Source organism: Pristis pectinata, chromosome 14 (assembly GCF_009764475.1).
Source record: "Pristis pectinata isolate sPriPec2 chromosome 14, sPriPec2.1.pri, whole genome shotgun sequence".
Lineage (NCBI taxonomy): Eukaryota > Metazoa > Chordata > Chondrichthyes > Rhinopristiformes > Pristidae > Pristis > Pristis pectinata.
Genome location: NC_067418.1, coordinates 48,826,208 through 48,843,814, shown reverse-complemented (window position 1 = coordinate 48,843,814; position 17,607 = coordinate 48,826,208). Strand labels below are relative to the sequence as shown.

General features: G+C 44.5%; 1 protein-coding gene across 1 annotated transcript in view; it reads left to right on the top strand.

The window, feature by feature from the left end:
- The window catches only part of LOC127577906 (AP-2 complex subunit alpha-2-like), a 93,950-nt gene extending 87,439 nt beyond the window's left edge, over nucleotides 1-6,511 (top strand). Inside the window, exons 20-22 of the mRNA XM_052029555.1 lie at nucleotides 161-230; nucleotides 3,900-4,034; nucleotides 6,033-6,511. Coding sequence (XP_051885515.1) covers nucleotides 161-230; nucleotides 3,900-4,034; nucleotides 6,033-6,110 — 283 coding nt within the window. The 3' untranslated portion in view covers nucleotides 6,111-6,511. The remainder of the gene's footprint in view (nucleotides 1-160; nucleotides 231-3,899; nucleotides 4,035-6,032) is intronic.
- Nucleotides 6,512-17,607: the final 11,096 nt, after the last annotated feature.

Here is a 17,607-nt window from a genome sequence, read left to right as displayed (position 1 = left end):
CGGTTCCCCCTGCCTATCATCCCGCCCTTATCTGGTTCCACTTATCATCTTCAGTTTCAGAGATGCTATCTCCATGACTGAATGGGAAATTAGGTAGTGTTTTTGTAAAGATCTGAGCTATGGAAACCTTTACTAAATATTTTTTTCCTGTGTCCCATAGCTCACTGCAAGAAGTGCAGCAGATATTTAAAGCTAAGTGTCCAATGGATTCAGAGATAACAAAAGCAAAGGTATACACAAATTAGGCAGCATAATATGTTAAGAAATATTGTCCATATTCCACTCCATAATGCAATGTTTGTTTGTGCTTGCTTTGAATTCACTGTCAGTCCTGGCATTGGTTGCATTATCACCTTCAGTGACATGGTTGAGGGTTCAAACCTCGTTCCCGATCTCCAAGCAGTCAATGTAGACCAACTCTGCAAAGAAAAATTGAGGAAACATTGCACTGTTAACAAGGCAGTCCCGAGAATGCATTGCACTGTCAGTGTGGCACCTCCAAGGATGAGTTGTACTGTCAGAGAGGTAGCAGTGAGGGGGTGCAATACTTTCAAAAGGGCAACAGTGTAGGGTTGGTGCACAAATGGAGGGGCACCAAATATACTACGTCAACTGATAACATACATTATCCACCCTCTTAGTTACAACTTCAAAGAATTTTGTCAAAAATGATTTCCCTTTCATAAAACCATGTTGACTGCCTGATTGTGTTATGATTAATCTTGTTATTAGTAATGGGATTCCAGCATTTTTGCAGTGACAGATGTTAGGCTAACGGGCCTATTGATTCCTACTCTCTGCTTTCCTGAAAGTGGCATTCCATTTTCAGGCTTCCAATCCTCTAGGACCTCTCCAGGATTCAGGGAATTTTGGCAGATTACAACCAAAGCATCCACTATCTCTGCAGCCACTTCCCAAGAACCTAGGATGCATGCCATCAGATCCAGGGGATTTGTTGACTTTTAGCCTAGTACTTCTTCTCTAGTGACTAAGAGAAATTCATATCCTTCCCTCCCTGTAGCCCTTCCTTTATGTATTATTATTGAGATGTTTTGGATGTCTTCCACCTTGAAGACCATCCAAAATAATTACATAGATACTATGTCATTTCTCTATATCCCATGACTAATTCCCCATTCTCACACTTTAAGGAACTTTAAGTTATATTAGCTCTTCTATTTTTATATACTTGCAGAAGCTCTTCCTATCTTTATATTATTTGCTAGTTTACTCTCATATTCTTTATAAATCTTTAGTCATCCTTTGCTGGTTTCTAAAAATCTCCCAATCTTCTTGCATCACACTAATCTTCTCAATGTCATGTACATTTTCTTTCAGTTTCATACCACGCTAAACCTCCTTACTTAGCCTTTCTTTCTCACTGGAATGTATCTTTGCTGAGATTGATAAATATCTCCTTAAATGTCTGCCACTGCTGATCTACCATTTTAAATTTTAATCCATTTCCCTGCTTCAGCCAACTCTGCCCTCATACCATTGGAACTGCCTTTATTTAAATTTAGGGCTATAGTTTAAGATTCACGTTTCTCAACCTCAAACTGAATTTGAAATTCTACCATGCCATGAACATCCTTCCTTGGGGATCCTTTACTATAAAATCATTAATTAATCCTGTCTCATTACATGGTACCAAATCTGAAATAGCTTGCTCCCTGGTTGGTCCCTCAATGTCTTTATCTAAGAAACTGCCCCACATACACACTGTGAACTTTTCCAAGGCTTCCCTTGCCTCATTGATTTGTCCAATCTGCACAATTATTAAAATCACCTATAATTATTGCAGTATCTTGTTTTTGCAAGCCCCATTCTTTCTTGATTTATACTCTGTTCTGCAGTAAAGTTTCTGTTACAGGGGACTATATATTACTCCCACCAGTAACTTCTTCCCCTTCTAATTAAAATCTCCACCCAACCTGATGCTACATCCTCACCACTGCAGTGATCTCATCGCTTGTGAGTTGATCCACCCCATCTCCTCTTTTCTGCCTGTCCTTACAAAATGATGAATATCCTTAAATATTCATTTCTCATCCTTGGTCATCTTGTTATCATATTTCTGTGGCTATCATAGTCATACTCATTTAATTTTACTTGTGTTGTCAACTCATCTATCTTATTACAAATCCTATGTTTATTCACAAAAAGAGCCTTTAATGTTACCATGTTTTTTCACTCTCCATTTGCTGAACAACAATTTGACGCTTCCGGATGTCTTCTGGTTACATTTACCCTTCTCATTGACTTGCACTACTGCTTTCTCCTTTCTCTTTGCCTTCCAAAATACCCTTTCACATTAACCCCTTCCTATTAGTAGCTGAGATTTTCACCCTTCTGGTTCTACTGTCAGAATCTCATCCCCCTGTCACTAGTTTAAACCCTCCACAACAGCAGTAGGAAAACCCCCTTCGAGGATATTGGTCCCAATCCCATTGATGTTTCATAGAAGTCTCTTAGTCCCAGTTCCTCAGAAATCTAAAGCCCTTCCTTCTACACCATCCCTCAAACCACTCATTCATCTGCTCTATCTTTTTGTTTCCATTCTTGCTTACAAATGGCACTAGTAGCAATTCAGAGATTATTATCTTTGAAGTCTTGTTTTTCAACCTCTTTCCTAGTTCCCTAATCCTCAAGGCAGAAGATCTCATTTGTCTTTCTACCCAAATCATTGGTATTAACTTCTGGCTATTCACTGACCCCTTCAGAATGCCTTGCAGCCATTCAGTGACATCCTTGACCTTTTAACCAGGGAGGCAACCTCCCATATTGGAGAAAGCTCTATCTTGGATTCTTTTATGAAAAATTCATTACTTACTCAAGCAGTGTCTCTGTTGTTTGCAGGATGTTAACGTAAGGAATTACATTAATAGGTGCTGTCTTTTGGTCAGTGATTGGCTGTAAATGTCCTCAGGGGCTTTGTCAGAACTTGGAGTAAATAGTGGTGAATGAGAAACCAGTCACGTAAAGAAAGGTAGCATCTGCTCTAGTGCAGCGGTTATGCAATAAATGTTTGCGGAATTGACCAAACTCCATTCAATCTACTGCAATCCAGTTACATCAGAATTTATGGACCCTTTCTTCCATTGTGATTCAATACTAGAACGTTACATTGAATTGTGGATTTAAAGTTTGCAATCATCTTGGAAATGAAAACTAGTGGGTAAACATATAATTTTGGGGGCAAGATTAAGATGGCACCACATGTAAAATGTTGCCTTCATTCCCTATCAACCCATTTAATCCCTTGCCACAGACTCTATTCCCTCTCCATTGTCATATTCACCCTGCTCCTTTCCAATCACGGACTCTACCCTCCCACTTAATCTCCTTACACCCTCATGTATATCCTGCGCTACGTCACACCTGAAAGTAATCATGATCGTTGCGTGCACAGGTAAATGAAACCATTGCCAAATAAATGGAATGAATGCAAAGTTTATCAGCCACCCACTAACTACTTTCACCCTGAATGATGTTAGAGTAATGATGCGCCATATTGAGGACTACTCTGTTCATCAACCTTTAGAGGGAAAATCCTGAATTAACAATCAGTTAACCAAGTTACTTAGAATGGAATTGAACAAAATTTGTCTATTGATGCTTAAATCTTGCTGTTTGCCCATGCTGATGAAATTTCCAGTATTCAGCAGTGGAGCAGACTCTTTTCCAGATTGTGTTTTGACTGCCTTTGCATATCTCTTTAATATTCTGTTGGCTCTTTCCTTGAGTGGCCATATGCATGCTTGAAATGAAATTCTTCAGCTAGTGCTATGAGGAGCTGTTCTTTAATGGATTCTTAGGATGATTGGTGGTAGATACTTAATATACTTAATTTATATTTCAGTCCATATTAGACTGATAATGTACTTCTCATTTGGCAGCTTCTGGGATTTGGTGTGGCACTTCTGGATGGAGTGGATCCCAACACTACCAACTTTGTGGGAAGTGGAATTATTCAGACGAAAACCATACAAGTTGGATGTTTACTTCGTCTGGAACCAAACGTTCAAGCACAGGTAAGAAACGGAAGAGACTACATAACTTGAGGTGCAAGGCAATGACGGTATTAGACAGAGAGATGGATCAAAGATCCCCTTGGTGCAACCTACAGTGCTCAAAGATTTCTACCATCAAACTTTGGAGATTTTTGTTCTGTGATTTGTAATTTTTCCTCTGCATCCACACCAGCTTAGTAGGACAAGGGAGTGTTGTATTTTCAGTATCAGCAAACAATATTTTCAGCTGAATATCTGGCAAGGTTTCTTAAATAAGTATGTCAGTTCATAGAACATAGAACAGTACAGCACAGGAACAAGCCCTTCAGCCCACGATGCAGAACATGACGCTAATTTAAACTAATCCCACCTGCCTGCACATAGTCTATATCCCTCCGCTCCCTGTCTGTTCATGTCCCTGTCTAAGTGCCGCTTAAAGGTTGCTATCATGTCTGCTTCCACGACTTCCTCTGGTAGTACGTTCCAGGTACCTACCACTCTCTGTAAATAACTTGCCTCACAAATGGAGATAGGAGACTGCAGACGCTGGAGTCTGAAGCAACAAACAATCTGCTGGAGGAACTCAGCGAATCGAGCAGCATCTGGGGGAGAAAGGAATTGTCGTCGTTCCTGGTCAAGACCCTGTGTTAGGACTGCCTTGCAAATCCCTTTTAAACTTTCTCCTTCTCACCTTAAAGCTATGCTCGCTAGTATTTGACGTTTCCACCGTGGGAGAAAGCCTCTGACTATATACCCTATCTATGCCTCTCATAATTTTATAAACCTATCAGGTCTCCCCTCAACCTCCTACACTCCAGAGAAAACAATCCAAGTTTGTCCAGCCTCTTCTTAAAGCTAGTACTCTCTAATCCAGGCAGCATCCTGGTGAACCTCTTCTGCCCTCTCTCTAAAGCCTCCACAACCTTCCTATAGTGTGACAACCAGACCTGTACACAATGCTCCAAATGTGGCCTAACCAAAGTTTTATACATTTGCAACAAGACTTGCCAACATTTATACTTACTGACCTGACTGATAAACACAGGTATGCCATACACTTTTCTTACTGCCCTATCTACTTGCGTTGCCACTTTCAGGGAGCTAAGGACTTGGACCCCAGGATCCCTCTGAACATCAGTGCTCCTAAGGGTCCTGCCATTTACTGTGTACTTTCCTCTTGCAGTTGACCTCCCAAAGTGCAACACGTCACACTTGTTCAGATTAAACTCCTCCTGCCATTTCTCTGCCCATATTTCCAGCTGACCTGTATCCTGCTGTTTTCTTTGATGACCTTCCTCACTATCCACATCTCCAGTTTTTGTGTCACCTTCCAAGTTACTAATCAGCCCACCTACATTTTCATCCAAGTCATTTATATGTGTGTGTATATGGTCCCAGCACTGATCCCTGCAGAATACCACTGGTCACAGACCTCCAAGTCAGAATAATACCCCTCCATCAACACCCTCTGTCTTCTATGGCCAAGCCAATTTTGAATCCAATCTACCAAGTCTCCATGGATCTTAATCTTCTGCTTCAGCCTACCATGGGGGAACCTTGTTGATTGCTCAGTCTACTCTTTACCCACGAGCCTCAGACTGTCCCCTCCTGATTCCTACTCACTCGGCCCTCCGTGGCCAGTTCCAGGCTCTCCTCAGCCTCAGGATCTGTGGCATCTTGGAAAAGCAGACCACAGCTCCTAAACTGAATTCTGTTTATATTCTTTAAGAGTTACTACAGATCTAGTTGAACTTTGACCATTACACAGACCACTACAAGTGAGCATTGTTCTGTATATGATGTGTATTGGCCAGCTCTTCCGTGTTATGTAGGAAGGCACGGTCATGTTTGTTAACACCCGTAGATGTGGAAACCTAGCACTACACTATCCCAGTAACTGTACGGTCAGCTCCATCAGTCACCAGTCAGGTTTAAAACCACTTCCCCCACGTAAGTGTTAACTGGTACTGCAGTCGAGGCATCTCAGCCCTTACCGTGTGACTCTTGTGTCTTTTTCAGATGTATCGTCTCACATTACGAACTAGCAACGGCGAAGTATCAAAGAGGCTGTGTGAACTGCTGTCAGAACAGTTCTAAATATCTGACCCTTAAACCCATTCTGCACGTATCTGGACTGTGACTCTTTAGAATATGTGTAGATACAATGTGAAAGCTAGTTATTTCATATTCAGTGTTAATATTAATGTTTCATTTGTTTGCCATACAATGTCATGCCCTTTACAGAATTTCTGAGTACAAAGTGTGCAGGGCAAGATAATGAAGATATTTGAAGTCATCCGTGATTGGATGTTTGACACTGGAGTGCTCGGCTTTGCTCTGGCCCATTGTTACAGAACTTGCACTTCACCCTGGTTAATCTGGAAAAGGGAAACTGAATCCAACTGTGCCATTCTCAGAGTCTACCTCTTCTCTGAAGCTGGCAACTGCACATTGCAGCCAGCAGTGACTTTGGTAGCTTTGCCGAAAAGATGTGAGGATCTTTTACAATAACTCTGAATGTTCAGTCTGTTTAAATTAAAATATTCTTATTCTTCTGCTTATTCACTATATTGTCTGGAGGGATGAGGTGAAGGGGGTGGGAGGGGGAGACTAGGGAAAAATGAAGTGTTCATTCAGAATTTCCTCACCTTTTTGAGCAGATCCCATACAATGATTACTCCTAAGTTAAAAGTGCTGTAGGCCAGGAGCAGAGCACCAACCAGGCTGTCTCAGCACATTTAATTGTGGGTCATTGTTGTAGACCTTTCTCTGGTTTGGATCAGGCCAGTCTCACTTCGTGGGTTGATGCCATGTTGAAGAAAACAATGAGGGAGATTAAGATAATTCATCATCGGCTATGAATTAAAATTGCTTCATGTCACAGTTTAATTTTCTTCAGTATACAGGAATAACATGAAACGTATCAAGATCAATTAATCCAAATTTTACCTGTGGATGCAATTTGGGTGTCTGATATAGAAAGGCTGATTAAGTTCGTGTTGTGGCATGGTATAGTACTGTACAAGGCCACTGAAGTCTCAGGGGAGATTTATTAAAGTTATTTCATAAAACTGCAACTCCACCATGGAATTGAGCAGGAGGGGTTTCCCCAATTTTCAGGGTTTTGAAGATTAGTTAATCTCAGTTAACACATGATCAGGTAATGCATGTTAGAGAATACTGCACATAAGATTTTATTAGGGAATTAGGTAATGTGTAAGAAAATTCTGCACTGGTACCTTGTTCAATTTATTATTTTTAAGATGGGTCCAATCATCACACAAAATCTACTCAAAAACTGAATTTGCAGTCTCAGAGTGAACAAACCTACTTAATCTCTTCCTCTGATCATCTCATTGCCTGAGTGCCCTCCAAAGCAGCTCTCCCCTTTTAAAACAAACTATCTGCTTCCCTTTGAAATGATTGCTGGTCCACCAATGTCTCTAGCATTGACACAGAAAGGATTAGCGTTGGACAGGATAAGGGTGAGAGGCAGGCAGAGTAGTGAGGACAGGGCGAGGAAGAGACATTCACAGAATACTAGAGACAGAGAAAGACATACAGAGCAGGGGAGGCAAGGAAAGGGAGGGCTGCATGCAGAGAAAGACGTACAGAGGAGCAGGGATTGAGGAGAGGAGAGTGCAGGTGGAACAGAACGAACAGGAAAAGGGGAGCAGGCAGAGCAAGAGGGAAAGGTACAGGCAGAGCAGTTGTGACGAGAAAAAGGAGAGAGGCATACAGGAAAACTAGGACTGGGAGAGAAACGCGCAGCAGAGGCGGAGAGAAGGGGCACCCACACAGAAATAGGAAGGGGGGGGGAAGAAGCTTGCAGACCAGCAGCCACAGAGGGTGGGGGAAATGTAGGTGTTCATCCTGGCCAGTTGTAGTTGAGGTGAAAGACCAGGCTGAGAATGCACGGGCGTTAAATGATGCGGAGTGAACATGCGACAGGTAACAGGGAATGAGACAGCAGCAGACTGAGGCATTGAATCATGCAGGGCAGCAGGGGACGGGAGGGTGGGAGGGAAGAGAGAAGCAGGGGAAGGGAAAAGCTTAGACCCACACAGGCAACAGCAAGAGAAAAAGAGAGGCACAGAGAGCAACGGGAGAGACAGATACAGAACTGAAGGGGCAGGGAATGGGAAAGGCGTGCGGAGCAACAGAGAGAGGGAGGGAGGCATACTGAGCGGCAGGGGAGGGAGAGGAATGTGGAGCGGCAGTATTAGTGAGTAGAGTAGCAGAGATAGCGAGAGAGGCACAGACAACTGCATGGGAAGGGAAGCCAACTGAGGGAATGGCAGCAAAATACAAAGAGGGAGAGCTACAGGTGGAGCAACAGGGCACGTCGGAGAGGGGGAGCTGGATAACATCACTGCAGCAAATGTCACTTGTCCCCAACTCCAAAGGGTCACACCTAGATGCAAGGTTAACTCTTGCAGTATCTGTAGTTGGAAGATCATTCCAAGTAATCATCACTGTCCAACAACAACTTCTGCAAGATCATTTAGAAACGAACCTTTCATTTATTTGAATGACAACGTTGAGGTAGGTGGCGTGACTTTTTGGGTGTGGTGTGAGATTACAATCGGTGCGTGATAGAGTAGGGCTGCGGAGAGGAACGTCAGATCAGAAGCAGTCAGGTTGTAGATAAGGAATGTCTGTGGGTGTCGCTGTTGTTGCAAAACTGGAAATGTGGTGTGTCTGAGTTAGTGCGAATGATGTTGGAGACCATAGCTAGAGAGTGAGAGAAGGGTTGTCCTCTGAGGATGTCTGAGTAGAATGTGTTTTCTGCCGTTTGGAAAGGTAGGTGGTCTCATTGATCCTGAGAGGAGTTGCCAGGGTATTTGCAGTTAGGATCTATTCCTGAGTGCAGAAGTCTGGAATATTGGGGTGCAATCCGTATTGCAGTGTCCGGGAACACAATTTGAAAACGGGTGTGCAAAGAGGATGGTGTGGGGTGAGAATGTAAATGTATTTGGAATCTGGAGCTAATGAGTGACAGATTCACAGGATGCTACAGCACAGGGGGCTGTTTACCTGATTCCTGCACTGGATCGCCAGCAGATCTGGCCAATTAGTCCCACTTCCCTGCTCTTTTCCCACAGCCCTGACAATACCCATCCTTCTCAGAACTTGTCCACTCACTCGGTGATCTATAATTTAATATTTTCCATCATTTGTAATATTTTTCAAATTTTTAATTGCTTTATTATTTTTAGATGTTTTTATGCTCTTCTGCATGTCCCTGTTCAGAAGTAAACAAAAGTCTTGATGGTTTTGACAGCAGGGGCCATATTTCCCACTGGCTGCCAACGTTTCTTCAGCTCTTGCATGGGTGGGCTTGTGCTGGGGCACCAGGGGATGACAATGTCTCATAAGGCTCTGCCACTGTACAAGACCTCAGCAGCTGGACCTGAGAACCTTTCATTAAGATTCTATCAAAGGTAAGTTTGAACATTTTATGTATGTCAATGGTGAGCAAGTGTGGGGAGCCACTCACAGCAGGTTTCAGACCATCAACACAGCTTCCAGAGCTGACTAGCTGGAGACCTCCAAAGATGCACACCCCGCTCAGAGAAGAAGTTCCTCCTCAGCCCAGCCAAGTGACGGCACCTTCTCCACAGACTGCACCCCACATTCCACCACCCCGCCACCTGAGAAAGTATCCACACAGCCCCCACCCTGTCAACTCCTCCCAGGATCTTCTGCTCTCGTGAGACCACCTCTTGTTCTTCAAACCTCCAGAGAGCTGAGGCTCATTCTGCTCACTTTCCTCTTCAGACAGCCTCCGATGCCACCGAACACTCATTGAACATCTCCAAAACAACTTTTCTTTCCTTAAATAAGGCCAAAACTGTATGCAGTACTCCAGATGCTGTCTCAACAAATACAAACTGAAAATACCCAGCACAAACCAATCCTCTTGTCCATGCTAATACATCACCTTCAACCACATGAACCCTTATTGACTGACGTTTTGAAATCCATGCACACTATATCCACTGACTCCCTACTATCTACCCTGCTAATTACACCCTGAAAGAAAGCATAAATATGTTGAACATTAATTCCTCTCATAAAACCACATTGACTCTTGCCTAATCCTGTTATGCTTTTCTGAGTGCTCTGTTATCGCTTCCTCAGTAATAGATTCCTGCATTCGGGGAGCATTTAATGATGCTAGCTCATCACAAGATCACAAGATAAGGGAGCAGAAGCAGGCCATTCGGCCCATCGAGTCTGCTCCAAGGAAAAGGGAAAAAGAAATGGGGTGGGAAAAAAAGAGAGAGAAAAAAAAAACTATTCTAATCCCATTTGCCAGCCTTATCCCCATATCCCTTGATACCCTGACTATTTAGATATCTGTCTATCTCCTCCTTGAATACCCCCACTGATCTGGCCTCCACTGCTGTGCGTGGCAAGGAGTTCCACAATTTCACCACCCTCTGGGTAAAGAAACTTCTCCTCATCTCTGTCTTGAAACTGTACCCTCTAATTCTAAGATTGTGCCCTCTGGTCCTGGACACGCCCACCAAGGGAAACAGCCTAGCCACATCTACTCTATCCTTACCTGTCAACATTTTAAATGTCGCTACGAGGTCCCCTCTCATCCTTCTGTACTCCAGCGAGTACAGTCCAAGAGCCGACAAACGCTCATCATACTTAAGCCCTTTCATTCCTGGAATCATTCTCGTAAATCTCCTCTGAACCCTCTCCAATGTCAGCACATCCTTCCTAAGATGCGGGGCCCAAAACTGCGCACAGTATTCCAAATGAGGCCTCACTAGCGCCCCGTAGAGCCTCATCAACACTTCCTTACTTTTATACACTATACCTCTCGAGATGAATGCCAACATAGCATTCGCTTTCTTAACCACCGATCCAACCTGGTGGTTAACTTTTAAGGTATCTTGTATAAGTACACCCAAGTCCCATGGGTCATAAGGAGTACTGAGGAACAGAGGGACCTTGGTGTACAAGTCTGTAGATCCTTGAAGGTGGCAGCGCAGGTAGATGTACATGGTTAGGAAGGCAGGTGGGATACTGGCCTTCATTAATCAGGGCACTGAATACAGAAGCAGGAAGGTTATGCTTCAACTTTATAAACCTTGGTCAGACCTCAGCTGGAGTACAGCATGCAGTTCTGGTCACCGAGGTGTAGGAAGGATGTGATAGAGCTGGAGAGGGTGCAGAGGAGATTCACCAGGATGTTGCCTGGGACGGAGCAGTTCAGTTTTGAGGAGGCGCTGGGTCTGTTCTCCCCGGAGTGGAGGGGGTTAAGAAGTGACACAATGATATGAGAGGTACAGATAGGGTAGACTGGGGAACTTTCCCCAAATCAGAGGTGGATAAAACTAGAGGACATTGATTTAGGGTATGGGGGATGAGATTTAGAGGGGTTATGAGGGGCACTTTCTTTACCCAGAGAGTGGTATGTACACATAATAAACAGCATGAGAAAGGATGGTTGAAGCTGGGTTGCTGACAGCATTTAAGAAGTGTCCATTTGAGCAATTGAATTGCTTAGGCATGGAGGGCTATGGACCAAATGATGGGCAAGGGACAGAACAATGCCTGCTGGCCGGCATGGACGCGTTGGGCCAAATGGCCTGTTTCCATGCTGCATGATTTTATGATTTTCCTAAAGTGAGATGGCAGCATAATTGGCCTTTTTTTTTCCCCTCTCCTTTCCTAAATAGTGTTGTTGCATTTGATACTCTACAGAATCCAAGGAATTTTACACAGTTATAAATAATGAAAGAGACCAAAACAGCAAACCAAATGTTTACTTTGTTACACTTCCTCTTCACATACTTATAGAAGGTTATATTCCCACTACTCTATTCACTCTCTCAAAATTTTAGTCACTTCTTGAAGATTTTTGACATTCCAATGAACTTTCTTGATGTTCACTGATTTCTCTCCAGTCGTTCTCTCTCCATCTCTTGCTCCTTTGTCTTGGATTGTTCTCTTTCATTTCCTCAATAGTTGCTGCCCGCCCACTCTCCTACATCTTGTTGCCTTAAAATCTCGGACTCTTGCTCCAAAATGCCAGGCTATTTTAAAGCAGCCTTGTTGTTTAGAAATCTCAGGCTGTACTCCCATTGTCTTGTTGGTTCAAACTATCGGCTGACTTTCCCACTGGTTTACTTCTCAGATGAATAGAATTCTGTGAGCAATCTGATCTCCAGTTGGCTGACTGAACCCTGGAAACGGATAGTGAGCAGCACAGATCCTGACGAATCACAGAATCGTATGAGTAATACAGCACGGAAACAGGCCCTTCAGCCCAACTAGACCATACCGACCATCAAGCATCCATTTGCACTAATCCTACACTAATCCCATTTTATTCCCGCACATTCCCATCAACCCTCCTGAGTTCTCCCACTCCCCTACACATTTACAGTGTTCAATTAACCTACTAACCCGTGTGTCTGATTAGTATAAAATGTGTGGGGATGGGTCACAGAGTCATACAGCACAGAAACAGACCTTCGACACAACTCGTCCATGCCAACTGTATTGCCCAGAGAGCTAGTCCCATCCGTGTTTGGCCCATAGCCCCCTAAACCTCTCTTATCCATGTACTTATTTAAATGGCTTTTAAATATTGCTACTGTGCCCTCAACCACTATTTCTAGCAGCTCCTTCTATTTGTGTGCTTCATGGTTACTGAGGTATTTACTGTGTTTGTATCAAACTTGCTCCTTGGCTGGTTCTTAGCAACAAGTCGCAGACACCTGTCTTGAGTGTTATGTTTTCACTGTGATACCACGTGGCATCACCTTGGTGGTAATAATGGGCAGGGCTGATGTCAAGAGCACATACGACGACTGCACGCTGAAGCAGGCTGGCTGAAATTAAGCACAGCACTGAGACACATTGGGTGTAATGTTAATCAGGGCTGCCTGTGAGGAAAATCAGGGGTTCTGGTGTCACGTTGACCTTGCAAATTTCCCAAACTAACTCGACATTGCAATTAACGGATCAGGCAGTGTCTGTGGCGAGAGAAACCCTTTCAAGGTGATGGCCTTCCATCGCAGCTGTCCTGACAATGTTCTTGACCTGAAACGTTAATTCCAATTCCCCGTTCTCAGCTGCTACTTGGCCTGCTGAGTGTTTGCAGCACTTTGTGTTTTAATGTCAGATTTCCAGCAGTCTCAGCTTTTTTGCTTTTGCATTGTGGGCTCCCCAACTCTCTGACCAGTTGCAGTAAGGCTTCCCTGCTCTTGCTCCCCATCCCCTTGCAATAAAGGCCAGCGTTTCATTTGCCTTCCTGACTACTTGCTGTACCTACTGCTAACGAACACCGGGCCTGGATTCTGGACTGGCCCATTTAGTGAGGCTGATGAAGTGGAGGGGGGAATGCAGGGCTCCCACACAAAGCTGGCTGGGGTGGGGGGTGTTGGGAACTCATTGCCATAAGCAGTAGTGTCAGCTTCTTCCAGTTGTGTGAGAAAATCCTGATGCCACTTTCTGGAATTAGAGAGCAAAGAGGTTGTGGACATGTGGAATGAAATTTACTGTACATCTGCCGATGGAAGTACATCAGTGTCAAGTGAAGAGATCATGATCAGTATGCATATTGAGATTTGCAAGCAGCTAGGTTATGGGGCCAGATGTGTCCCGAGAACATTGGATGCACTTCCTGTTAGGCTGGTGTTAAGCACCTACATGTGAGGGACTCCCCAGTTATTGGGAAGATGGACTGTTGTGGAGACCTACTGTGGTGCTGAGACAATCATGGACATCCTTTGGACCGAGTCACTTGTATTAAAAAGCCGTGTTTCAATGATTCACAATGCTAAGTGATGATTCTGGAGCCCAGCAGACATCCGTGGCAGGTGAAGGAGAATCTTAAAAGATTCGTTAAGTATATTAAGAACAAAAGGGTAACTGGGAGAGAGTGGGTCCCCTTAAGGATCAATGTGGTAATCTATGTGTGGAGCCCACAGGAGATGGATGAGGTATTAAATGATAATTCTCGTCTGTATTTACCATGGGGAAGGACATGGAACATAATGAACTCAGGGAAGAGAACAGTGATGTCCTGAAACATGTCAACATTCCAAAAGAGGAGGTGCTAGCAGTCCTGAAGAGCATAAAGGTGGATAAATCCCCAGGGCCTGACCAGGTTTACTCTCCGATATTGTTGGAAGCAAGAGAGGGGATTGCTGGGGCCCTGGCAGAGATTTTTGTACCTTTGTTAGCTAATTGGGTCTTGGAAGACTGAAGGGCAGGTAATGTTGTACCTTTATTTAAGAAGGGCAGCAGGGATAAACCAGGGAACTGGTTTATCAGTGGTACGGAGTTGCTGGAGGGGATTCTGAGAGACAGAATTTGTTTGCATTTGGAAAGACAAGGATTGAATAGGGATAGTCAGCATGGCTTTGTATATGAGAGATAACGTCTCATGAATTTGATTGAGTATTTTGAAGAGGTGAGCAAGAGGGTTAACGAGGGCAAGGCTGTAGATGTCCACATGGACTTTAACAAGGCCTTTGACAAGGCCCCGCATGGTAGGCCGGTCAGGAAGGTTAGATGACATGGGATCCAGTGTGAACTAGCAAACTGGATACAAAGTTTGCTTGGCAGTAGGAGTCAGAGGGTGGTGGAGGGTTGTTTCTTAGATCAGAGGCCTATGACCTGTGGTGTGCTGCAGGGATCAGTGCTGGGTCCATTGTTGTTTGTTGTATATAATGATTTGGATGAGAATGTAGGTGGCATGATAAATAAGTCTGCAGATGACACCAAAATTGGTGGTATAGAGGATACTGAAGAAGGTTGTCCTAGGTGACAATGGGATCTAGATCTGCCGGGTAGGTGGGCAAAGGAACAACAGATGAAATGTAACTTGAACAAGTGCAAAGTGATGCATTTTGTGAAGTTACATAGCGAATAGCAGAGCTTTGGAGCTTATTGTAGAACAGGGAGACCACAGGCACTAGTACATAGTTCCCTGAAAGTGGTGACCCAGGTAGACAGGGTGGTGAAGAAAGCTGTGCTTGCCTTCATCAGCTTATGGCATTGAGTACAAGAGTTGGGACATCATGTTACAGTTGTACAAAACATTGTTTACACCACATTTGTGTGCAGTTCTGGTTGCCACACTATAGAGAGGGTGCAGAAAAGATTCACAAGGATATTGCCTGGGCAGGCTGGCACTGTTTTCCCTGAAGCGAAGGAAGCTGAGGGGTGACCTCATGGAGGTTTATGAGGTGCATAGGTAGAGTAGATAATCACAGTATTTTTCCCAGGGTAGGGGAGTCTAAAACTAGAGGGCATAGGTTTAAGGTGAGAGGGGAAAAATTTAAAGGGAACCTGAGGAGCAGGTTTTTCACACAGAGGGTGGTGAGTATATGGAACAAGCTGCTAGAGGAAGTGGTAGTTATCTTCATCTTAAATGAACTACCCTTTATTCTGAGGTTGTGCCACAATTCTAGACTCCCAGACCAGGCTAAGCCTCTACGCAGTACATAACATCCTCATTCTTCTGAACTCCAGAGAATTTAAGCCCGGTCTGCTTCATCTTTCTCATACAAATGGGCATGGGCGATTTCTGCCATTCCAGCAGCACTGTGGTTGAGTTATCTGTGCTCTAAAATGGCCCAGCCAGATGTTCAGTTGTATCAAAGCACTACATCAAGACTAGTGGACCACCCAGCATTGACCTGGGCATAATCTCAGGCACAGTGTGCCAGTCCCAGCCCACTCAAATCTTCCAAAGACGTCCTCAGAAACATCTGGGGCCTGTTATCTACATTGGGAGAGCTGACACCAAGTAGTCAAGCAACAACCTGACAGAGAATCATACACACGTGCCGCACTACTCCATCCCAATCCCTGGGTCCCACAGGACAGACCCACCAGAGATGCTGGCACAGTGGTGTAACGGTGGGAGGGCCCTCAACATTGACTCCGAATGTAGAGAAATCTTCTATCAGGTCAAACATGGGTGGGAGAATTCAGTGTCCATCACCACGAGTAGCTTGATGGCAACTCCTTCAGCTAGAGGACATAGCTGCCACACTGGGTCTGCAGCAGGTAGTAAGTTGACCAGTGTGACCAGTAAACCTACTTGCTCTCCTCTGATTGCATCTGTCTATGACGGCATTGTTAGAAGTGACCTCTGCACAGTTCACACTGAGGACACCGTGTTGTGTGGCACTATAGTGCTGTGGCCCATCGGGAGTAGCAGTATGTACACCACCACAACCTGTAACCTCATGGCCCAGCACAGCCCTAACTCAGCTGAGTCAACTCTGTTTAGTGAGGAGTGCAGAAGCATGTGCAGTGAGAAGCACCAAGCACACCTAATGTCAGGCCCCACCCTGGTTAAGCTGGCACACTGAACTATGCACGTACCAAACAGTGTTGAACAGATTGCAACAGGCAGAGCTGAATGATCCCATTGCATCAGATCTAAACTCTACTGCCTTAATTGTGAATGGCGGAAGACAAACAGCTACCAGGAGAAGGATGCTCCAAGAACAACCCCATCCTCCACAATGTTAGGGTAGAGTGTGAAAGATAAGGGTGAAGCATTCGCAACCAAATATCCTTCCATAATGTCAGAGGTGGAGCTTTTCGTCGATGATTGCGTGATGTTCAATTTTATTCACTACTCCTCAGAAAACACTTGGAGTTTTGTGCTCAGTTCTGGTAGCCCAGCCACAGGAAGGGTGTCATTAAGCTGGAAAGGGTGCAGAAAAGTTTCACAAGGATGTTGCCGGGACTGGAGGGCTTGAGTTTATAAGGTGAGGCTGGGCAGGCTGGGACTGTAGTCCTTGAAGAGTAGGAGGCTGAGGGGGTGACCTTATAGAGGCTTATAAAATTGTGAGGGGTATTGATAAGGTGGATGGTCACGGTCTTGTCCCCAGGGTAGGGGAGTCTAAACTAGAGGGCGTAGGTTTAAGGTGAGAGGGGAAACTTTATCCACACAGAGGGTGGTGGGTATATGGAACAAGCTGCCAGAGGAAGCTGCAGAGGCGGGCACAATTACAACATTTAAAGGTTATTTAGATAGGTACATGGATATGGGACTAGGGCAAATGGGACTAGAGCAGATATACATCTTGGTCAACATGGAAGAGTTAGGCCGAAGGGCTTGTTTCCATGCTGTTTAACTCTGAGGCAGCCTATGCCTGAATGCGGTAAGGCCTAGACAACATTCAGGTACAGTGAGTAACAAGCACACCACAAAGGTTTTCTAGGCAATGACCATCTCCAACAATGACCTACCTTAGACATTGATTGGTATTACCATCACTTGGTCCCCCACCATCAATGTCTTGGGACTCATCATTAACTAGAAACTCAATTAGACCAGCCACAGAAACCTGACACCCAAACGTCTCCACCATCTACAAGGCAAAATCAACAGTCAAGCAGCTCAACACCATCCACCTCCTGAAACATTCATTCTCTCCACTGCCGGCGTGCCTTGGCTGCAGTGCGTACCATCTAGTTGCCTAGGTGAATCTGACAGCACCTCCCAAGCCCACAACCTCTACAATTGCAAAGCAGGTATACAGGAACATCACCAGTTGCCGGTTCCTCCCCAAAGTCATACACCACCCTGACTTGGAAA